Raw genomic sequence first — 10,047 nt, forward strand, 5'->3', positions numbered from 1 at the left:
GCCCATCAAAGACGATCTTTGCTACGCTGGCGATGGCAAGCGACAACGAGGCATAGGGAGATGGGCGGTCGTCACCGAGCTCACCGGCGTCTCGGATAGCTTCAGTGTCGGGAGCCAATTATTAAGCCTTCCCTCCCTGCCATTTTTTGGCGCTTCAAATGATATGTCTGTAACCTTTTGCTTTTCTTTTCCTTGTATTTTGTACAACTTTGGTAGGTTGTTTTTTGGCTTATCCTTATGGGGACGGCCGTCGTCTGTATTCTCCTTGTAACCTGTTATCATTTTTAATAAGAGTTTGCTTATTTTGCCTCTGGCTTGGCCGAGGTCTTTTCTTGTCTTAAATCGAGTTGTCTTCTTACGTTATTAATTGAGCGCTTCTTTTGTTTACGCCTCGGCTTGGCCGATGCAAGTGCGTATCTCAACTGTGTTTAACGTTTCTAAGGCATGTTCGATTGCTTTCGCGAGCATCAACAGTGCTGGTAGTGACTGCCGTGACGCCTGCTTCCTTATAGTGACTGTCGTGGCGTCTACCTCTTGGAGTGACTGCTGCGGTGTCTACCTCTTGGGGTGACTGCCGTAGCGTCTACTTCTTGGGGTGACTGCCGTGGCGCCTATTTCTTGATGGTGACTGCCGTGGCGTCTACCTCTTGGAGTGACTGCTGCGGCGTCTACCTCTTGGGGTGACTGCCGTAGCGTCTACTTCTTGGGGTGACTGCCGTGGCGCCTATTTCTTGATGGTGACTGCCGTGGCGTCTACCTCTTGGAGTGACTGCTGCGGCGTCTACCTCTTGGGGTGACTGCCGTAGCGTCTACTTCTTGGGGTGACTGCCGTTGCGTCTGCTTCTTGATTGTGACTATGGAGGGAAATGAACACTTTGATGGAAAACTCGGACGATTATTCATTAGATACAAACACGCGTCGGGATGCCCACAGTTGTCTCGGGCACCTCCGCCGCTATACAAAGTTTTTTCGAGATTGTCCGTGTCCTAATGGCTCATCAAAGGCGCACCCTCCATGTCTGTCAGCCGGTGTGTCTTGAGAGAGCGTCGGACCTGGGAATGTACTGTATCTGGAAGGACTTCAATTTGGCGGTGTCAGCTTTTACCCTTTCCAGGTATCTTACCATCGTGTCGTCTCGAGCCTCATACTCTCCTCTGATTTGGTTGGCCACCAATAGTGAGCATGTTTTCGCCACGACGTGCTCCGCCCCGGCAGCCCTAGCTAACTCGACTCCATTTATCACCGCCTCGTATTCAGATTCGTTGTTTGAGGTCGAGAAGGTAAATTTCAAGGCGTGCTCAAACACGTCCCGTTTGGGGTGGTGATAAGGATGCGGCTTCACGAGTACATTCGCCGTGGGGGACCCGTCAGTAGTTATTTCCCATACGCCGGGATGCGGTTCTTCTTGGTCGGTCGGGGTTCCTTCAACCATGCCGACGTCGGTATTCATCGGGTCCCCCTCCTGCTGCAAGGATGGGCTCTTCCCCTTCTCTGACCTCTTTGCCACTTTGAGGGATTGCATGTTGCACCCTCTGGCGGATATCTGGGTGTTGACCACCTCGTCCTTCTCGTCCTTGGAGACGAGCTTATGCGCTTCCCCCCGGTCCGAGACATACATCAGTGTCAGGGCCCGGATGGACATTACTGCATCGGCCTCGCTCAGAGTGACTCGGCCTATGAGAACGTTATAGGCGGACGAGCCGTCGATGACCACGAACTCAGCTAGGATATTCTTAGCCGCATCTCCCTCGCCGAACATCACGCAATCCCATCAACCCCGGGGTACCAGTGCCGCCCGGAAAAAGCGTACAACGGATTGGTGCGGGGGCTCGGGTTTTCAACCTTGATCGAGGTTGAGAAAGCACTCCACGAACATGATGTTCGTATAGGCGCTGTGTCAATCGGGCACCTCTTGACCAGGTGGTTGGATATGTCCAAGTGGACTACAAGTGGGTCGTTGTGAGGGGCGATGACTCCCTCGTAGTCCTTCTTCCCAATAGTCATGTCAGGGATGTTGGAAGCGGGGACCGCTGTTTTGGGCACAAAGTTGATGGCCGATACGGCTCGTTCGGGTGCCGTTTGTGCCCATGAGCGGACCCACCGTTCTCGTTGCCCCCGATGACAACATGGATCACTCCTATCCGTTCAAAGACGGATTTCTTATTTGAACCGCCGGCCTCGGTCTTTTGGCCTTTGGCAACATACTTGCCGAGCTCCCCTTCCGGATCGGCTCTTCAATGGCATTCTTGAGATGCGGCGATTGTCGATAAGGTGACCGGTGTGGCCGTGGTACTCACGATCTTGGCTCGTGTCACCGTCTCCCTTCGGCTTGGGGGCCTTTCCCACTTTTGGCCCTCGTTCTTGCTCGGGCGAAGACTTCGGCGGCGGATACGACCGGGGGGTGTGATCACCGTGCACGCTTCCGGTAGTACGTTCCCGAACTCCCCGGCGCCCGCCGAGCTCATTTCTGGCGGACTGTCGACCGTGACCTATTATTGTCACGGCGTCTTTCATCCGGGTTGTCCTCCCGGCGGCTTTTTCTCTCTCGAGTGCCGGCCTCGGCGGGGCCTACCCGAGTTTTGTGGTAGTCCTCCACCTTTATGGCTTGATCGGCCATCTTCTGGCGGACTCCGAGTTCGAGCCGCCGCACTTGATGAGCTCATTTTTAGGTCCCCTCGCGGGAGGCCTTTCATCGCGCGAAGGCCGCCGGTTCGGCTGTTCGACTCACGAATCTGCCGAACCTTGGCGTCGAACCTCTTCACATAACCCGGAGAGACTCGCCTCCCTCTTGTCGATAGTCGGGAGGTCCGAGGTCTCCACGGCCCTCCTCTTGTTGCAAGAATACTTGGGCTAGGAATGTGTCCTTTAGGTCGGCGTAACGATATCTGACCCGTCGGGTAGCCCCTTGTACCAACTTTGTGCCATCCCATGCAGTGTCGTTGGGAAGACTCGGCACCAAACCTCATCGGGTTGCTCCCATACCGACATGTGAGACTCGTAAGCCTCGACGTGGTCGGTTGGGTCGCCTTCTCCTTTGTATGCTATGGGTGGCAACTTTAGCTTAGTCGTCACCGGGGTATCTAGGACGTAGGCGCCGAGGGGCTGTCTGACCACGTGTCGAACGACACGCGGCGATCGGCTCCTCACATCCCTAGTCCGGCTCCTCTCCCCGTGGCGGGAAGGGCTTCTTCTCCGACTACGGTGAGTCGGGCTTCTTCTCCGACTGCGGTGAGTCGGACTCCTTCTCCGACTGCGGCGAGTCGGACTTCTTTCACTCCTCGGGGAATGCCTCGTCGGTCTTTGGGGACGCCGTCCTCCCGCGAGTGCGGGAAGGACTCGGTCTACCACTAGCATTCAGGCTCCCCGGCGTCTTGACAGGCCGGCTTCTTCCGTGCTCCATTCGAGTCTCTTGGAGTCACATTACAGGCCCTGGTCTCTGGACGGGTTCCGCCGCTTTGTCGGTGTGACGGTGTGAGCCGTACTACCAATTATGTCCAGAGTAGCTTCGATTTTGTTTGCATCAACCACATGTCCCATGATGGTGACACTGTTGGCGGCGGCGGCGTGTCTGGTATTATTGGCATCCCGTACTCGGTTGAATTACCGGCCGGTGGAGGGCTGCGCAACTCGAACTGTGGACGGTATCATCTTGGTAGAATTCGGTTTCGTCAGTCACGAATACCTCTTGTTGTTTCGACATCTTCTTAGCTTTTTGGGTGGGTTTTTGTTGTTTTTTTTTTGTTTGGGAATGAATGTGACTAGCTTATAGTATCTGTTCCCCACAGACGGCGCCAATTGTTCCGGGTGTAATTCCAGAACAGTTATTTGTTACCACCCGTGCTTGTAGAATGACGTCCTTGGTTGAATCCTCCTTTCGGTCTCCTGAAACAGTGAACAAACTGAGGGCTCGGCTTTGGACCGAGCGAACTCACTCCGACGCTCAAGTCAGTAAACTTAGAGAGAAGTTGTTGTTACTTGGCGAAGTATATATTGTAGAGAGATAAGGAAGATATTACCAGATGAATAGTGTATTTTAGGTTAAATTGTGGATCTCCTCATCAATGAGAGTTGAGGAGTATTTATAGACTTTCACCTTTTGTCACGTAGTGGCCAAGTGGCTAGCAGGTGGAAAGACTTGTCTACCCTCGGCCGAGGGACCCATGGCAGGCCGGCGGGCCCTGTTGACTCGCCGCCGAGGGGTCTTGGATATGAGTTCGCGGATATGTGCCCCCTACTGGCTAGTTGTCTAAGCCGGGCATAAGAGACAGTAGATAATAGCGTCGGTTAAATTTGTCTAAGTCGTTGACTTGCTGTGGATATCTTTGACCTTGCTCAATATGTTGACTGGTCAGCGGGTGCAGAATATGCCCCATCAAATATTATTAAATAGAATAATAATAAAGAATAATAATATTAAAAAAATAGTATTATTGATAACAAAATTAATAATAAGTATTAAATTTAAGATGAGTAAAGCTGAAATGAGCTGAACTTAATGGAGCCAATGAATCGAATCGAATCAATGGAGTAGATCTTCGAATCGAATCGAATGAAGTGAATCGAACTAAATAAAAATAAGCTGAATAATGAATCGAAATGGGTTGAAAATAAGCCAGTAGAACAGGGCCATAGTATATTTTTTTGAAGCAACGATGTGTGTGTTTCGATGAAGGTCAAAACTTAGTGTGACATCCGTCTTCTTAATCAGAAATTAATAAATTAGCTTTTGCTAATACAAATAGAATTTGTTAAATTCATGAAGAACAAATTAATCTGAGCTTATGGTTTCATAATGTACCCATTCTTTTATTAGTTAAAACATAGTGTGACATGCATTGTTTGATACTTTATTGACTCGATTATTTACGATGTAGCTATTGATTTACTTTCGATGAAGTAGTACTCTTATGGATTTTTTTTGCCAAAAAAGACGCTTAAAGAACGATGCGAAGAATTTTGGATTTTGAAGGTTTCATCCTCCATCCAGGTCCCTGAATTAATATTTCCTCTTAATTTCGATTGGTTATTAATATCTCTAAAAGTGTAATGTTATATCATATCAAAAAAAATTATACGGTCAAACTTGTCTTACTGACATATCAAAATAATTATTTCAATGTTATCATTTTTTAAAGAAAAATAACTATTGTAGGGAAATGATATGAATCAGATTGAGGGCTTGATTTGGTAGAGAAGCTTGATCGCCTTTACCTTATGTTTGTACCTATTTCCAACAATAGTAAATGTACATCATGGTAAACACGAATAAATACATGATCCACCGTGTAAATAACATTTTGTCCTAAAAATTTCTTAACATGAAACATAGTGTAAAATAAAAACGTCCCCTAAACTTCACGGGCAAAAGAACTAGTCATGAGATACATTCCATCTAGTCGGTCTGAGTCGGTGTATTTAACGATCATTTCTTAGGTTTTAACACCATTTAGCACACACCACCGGGCTCAATGGCCCGCGCTCACACCTCCTCGGGCCACCAATCGGGCTACACACAACACAACCCAAGCCCGGCTTGTTACTAACAACCTCACGTGTACCGAGTGGGTCGGGCCAGGCTGGGCCAACTCGCACGTGTTCAGCTCTATGCCTCTATTACTCAGTGTATAAAAAAGACGAGGATCCATTTCCTATTCTCTCCATTTCCTTCCATTTCTTCTAATAGAACAATATTTAATAATTATCCACTCTCAACCTTTTCATTCAACCGACCGTTAGATCGTTTTAAGACGGAATCTAGACCATTAATAAGAAATGGAAGGAAATGGAGAGAAACTCAATTGAAAAAAGACAGGTTGTACACACTTAACACAAGCTTGTGCTATAAAGAAAAGATATTTGAAAGAGTGATTAAACTGCTAAAGCACGTTAAAAACGACAGGTTGGTGTCACTTGGCCATCCAGCTCTTTTAGATCATGTGTTGCTTGCTGTGGACTGTGGATTTGTGTCAAGTTCTTTCAAATTACTCTTCTATAGTTCTGTCCCTGCCGGCCTTAACAGGTGTGAAAAAAGATGGATAACTAAGTTGCTTGAATCTTAACGGGTGTGAAAAAAGATGGATGGTGTATAATCAAGTCTTGTAGATGAAAGACAAAAGTCTTTCAATAGTAAGTCCGTCAAGTGATGTAGCTATGAGCGGCTTTAGCTCGCACTTTTACACTCGACTCTTGGGAGCTGGTTGGAGAAACAAGGAGCGAAAAATTAAGAAAACACGGAGGTGTTAATCAGATTAAAACAGTATGTTTTCCTTAAGAATGTGTTAGTGCAAAATTTTGCTGATGTTGGTGTCACCCGAATGTAAAATAGCTGCTCATATCTCAGGCACAAACCTGTGGGCTGTTAAAGTGAAATTCAGCCTATACAAACTCTAAATGTGGTCGATTAATCTTCAAGACGTATGTAATCAGTTGCTGTAATGCTTAACTAAGTTGCTTGAATCTAGTAGTTTTGATACAGCATAATCAATATCAATGACAGATAACTGCTAAGAACCGGTTTCAGATACAATCATACAGCATAAAAGTGCATCACAAGGTACATGATGCTCCTGTCACCCCCCAAAAACAACAGAACGTCTAGAAGAAACACCAAAGTTAAGCTAAAAAATTTATTAGAGGAGAGCCACTACATTGGATGTTAGAAACGTCTGAAAGCCGTTGCCTCTGAGGCAATTTGGTATTTGCAGGAGAACCAAGATCACTGTCAAAGGACACACTCTTTCTCTTCTGGTTTTCACCCATTATATTTTCTTCAGCTACCTCAGCGATAGGGCTCAACTGCTTCATCTGTTGTGCAACCATGGCTTGAGCTTCAGCCACTACTGATGAATCATCATCTGTAGCATACAGTACTTTCTGTAGCGCTGCAACAATCTGCAAACACACAAGACAGTCAATTCCTGAAATGTCATACAAGTTCCAAGAGTACATTTGGATGTTTAGTTATGTTGACTTGTGACTTACAGGTGAGTTCTCGATCTCTGGGGTTTGGCACAACAATTCAATATCCCTTAACTTTGAGAAATAGAAGTCTCGTTCTTTCTCAAGACTGTCCACTGACAGCTTCAACTCCGTAATCTGCACAACAAGGCTCGAATCACATATTGTATCGACAACAGCTTAATGCAAAATTGGTTTAATATATAATCTATACTACACTGGTGGATGTTCAGCAAAATTTCAAGTTTGTTTATATTCGCCACTCAACCAATTAGTGATGAGGACTCAGATTAAATCATAGAGTAAAATGCATATGAACTTGAAAAGCGGGCAGAGGTCATTAATTCTACCTGTTCTTCGTACGCAGACACAGCAGCAGGGTTGGTTTTGACAGCATTAACTGTCTGATTAGTAGTACGATTGGCAGAAGACATCCGGTTGCCATGAGCAGAAGAAGGTCTGTTGGTAGTTGTGTTGGGCCTTGCATTACATTTGGTGTTCACAGATTTTCTACCAATGTCTTTGCACCCTTTGCGGGCTTCTCTTCTTTCTATTGGATTGTAACTGTCATTATTTCAGAGAAACATTCAAATCAGTAACATCTCCTGAATACTAACAAATCATCTTCATAATTTTCCCCTGTGCTTAGTACACTATTAGAATATCAGAAATCAGTAAATAGAATCAACAATGCATGGTACAAGTATTAAATATGAGATGCAACACCAAATCTTAAAATTTGGCGGCATTTACAGCTAGACGATCAAGGTCCGGCCACAGACATTTCGAGACTGTCTCAAATAGGGTTAAAACTTAAAAGTCTTTATTTGATAGTAGGGGCCGATTTTTTTAGCTCTATTTGATAATAATCAATCGTTTAGACATGATTGGATTTCGACTAACTAACATGCATTTATAATTGGACTGGATAAGTGGAGAACTACTAAAGAACAAGTATTTGGAGAATAATTGATGCAGAAATTATCAGAACTTGCAAATGTATGCACTACAGTAAGATTATGATTATCCGTTTACACAGACTGGTGGTCTTACACAAGAATTTGTGTTGTAACATATTCGGAACACAAAATAACAATTGAAAAACCAGGGAGATGGAAATTACTTGTAAAAAAGGCCAGAATTATGTGAATCACAATATTTCTTCATCCACTGCATGAACTCCAGATTATCCAAAGGCCTCCCTTTGATTAGCTTGTTCACTTCAATATGCTGAAATTTCACAATTCCCAATTAAAAAAACATACAATAACACACATGATAAACTAAAACGAAAGCGAAAACACAACAACATTGCAGTGGCCAGGAAAGTGGTATAAAAAATCAACCTTGGTTATCTTTAGCTTATTGAAGACATCCTGAAGAACCTTGTAGTTCTGAATCATATCATACTCCGTCTTCGCATCAAAATTAACCTTATGCATTGGTACTAATCCCGGGTGCACTGCATCCATCAATTGACATTGTACTGCCCCTGATGCCGCCTATAATTCCGGCAACCCATCATTAATTTATCAAAATATACGTATACATAACAACTTAAAAATTATCATTTTCGATTTATAGAAACAACAATAATTACATTATCTTTAGATCTAAATGGGATGTGCTCCCTATGTTCCAATCATTTGTTTACCTCAAAGAATAAAAAAAAAAAAAAAAAAAGGCAAACAAACGACTGAGACAAAGGGAGTCGTCAGTAGCATCGAATCTATAAAACGACAACGACAACGACAAATGATGTTTCCGAAAGACCCAAGAAAGAAACGGAACGATAATAGAACAAGAAGAAATCAAAACAAAGAAAACTGAGAAAGTAAATTACATCTTCAACTTTGGAGAGATTGAGATTAAGGGTGGAATTAATCCAAGAAAGAATTTCAGATCGACCGACAAAATAAGCAGAATCCATCATTCCAATATTGTTAGCCATTTTTGTTGTTCTTGATTTGTTCAGAATTAAGGGGGAATTTTATTTTGTTTTGTTTTGTTTTTGTTTGAATTTGTTAGAGTGAATGAAAGTGGGAGACTGAAGAAATGTGTGTATTCAATGATTTAGGTGGTTTTATTTGAAAAGGATTAGAGGAAGGAGCGTTGGGAGATGTGCCTTTTTGGTGTGTAAATTCAAATTTTAAGCTCTATGCTTTTCGACCGTTGAAACTTTAAACCTATTACCAACTTTTGGAACCAAATTTCTAATGGGTCGGATAAATGGGGTGTGGTTGGTTTAGGTTCACTAGTTTAGATCCCGCATAATATACGTAATATATACATAATTTTTACTTTTTATTGTATTAGGTAGAGGCAGTAGAGGTAAAAATGTTAAATCAACATATTATTAATTTTCATATTTCACCTCAATATATTTTGATTTGAGAAATAAATCATTTTGCAAAATTAACCATGAAAATTGAGTAATATAATGAAATATGTATTCTAATAATTTTTTTTAAAAAAAAAATTCAAAGCTGGTATTTTTTTTAATGAATTTATTCATCATGAAAATAATAATAACAATTTATAATTTTCTTTTTTACAGGTAAGTATACATCAAATCAATTAATAATAACATCAAATGAAAGGTTAGCAATTTGTATTTTCTAAGTTTTTATGAATTTTATTTTATTTTGATTAAAAGAATGTAGTTTACTGTTTTTAAAAATTATAATTTAATTAATAGTCTGTGTTTTAATGAAAGAAAAATGTTTTAATGAAAAAAAAAATCTAGTGTCATTTGTGTTGAAAAACATTTATTAATCTTTCTTATTCTTTTAGGTGGCAATTGGTTGAGGGACTGAAGGAAAGGGCAAGGTTATAAATTCCATCCATTCCCTTTCTTATTGGTTGAGAAAAATATCATTTAGACGTTGATACAAAAGTTCGACCAGACGTGGAGCAGTAATGATATAATCGATTACAAGTATCGGATGAGAATAACATAATAATTGGTTATAGGTAAAAAAAAAAGCTCTAAAGAACAGGGTGAATATTAAGCAACTACAAAAGGTAGTTAAATTATTTTTTATGTGAGTAAATATTTATTGATAAAAAGTTAGAGAAGTCCCGTAACT

General features: G+C 42.7%; 1 protein-coding gene across 1 annotated transcript; it reads right to left on the minus strand.

The window, feature by feature from the left end:
- Positions 1-6,420: 6,420 nt before the first annotated feature.
- On the minus strand, positions 6,421-9,085 carry LOC141586678 (microtubule-associated protein RP/EB family member 1A-like). Its single transcript, XM_074407976.1, has 6 exons — positions 8,802-9,085; positions 8,305-8,460; positions 8,082-8,188; positions 7,309-7,522; positions 6,983-7,096; positions 6,421-6,892 (listed from the first exon to the last, which is right to left on the minus strand). The coding sequence occupies exons 1-6, from the start codon at positions 8,907-8,909 to the stop codon at positions 6,614-6,616; spliced, it is 978 nt and encodes a 325-aa protein (XP_074264077.1). The 5' UTR covers positions 8,910-9,085; the 3' UTR covers positions 6,421-6,613.
- Between the last annotated feature and the right edge of the window lie 962 nt (positions 9,086-10,047).

This window comes from Silene latifolia, chromosome 6 (assembly GCF_048544455.1).
Source record: "Silene latifolia isolate original U9 population chromosome 6, ASM4854445v1, whole genome shotgun sequence".
Lineage (NCBI taxonomy): Eukaryota > Viridiplantae > Streptophyta > Magnoliopsida > Caryophyllales > Caryophyllaceae > Silene > Silene latifolia.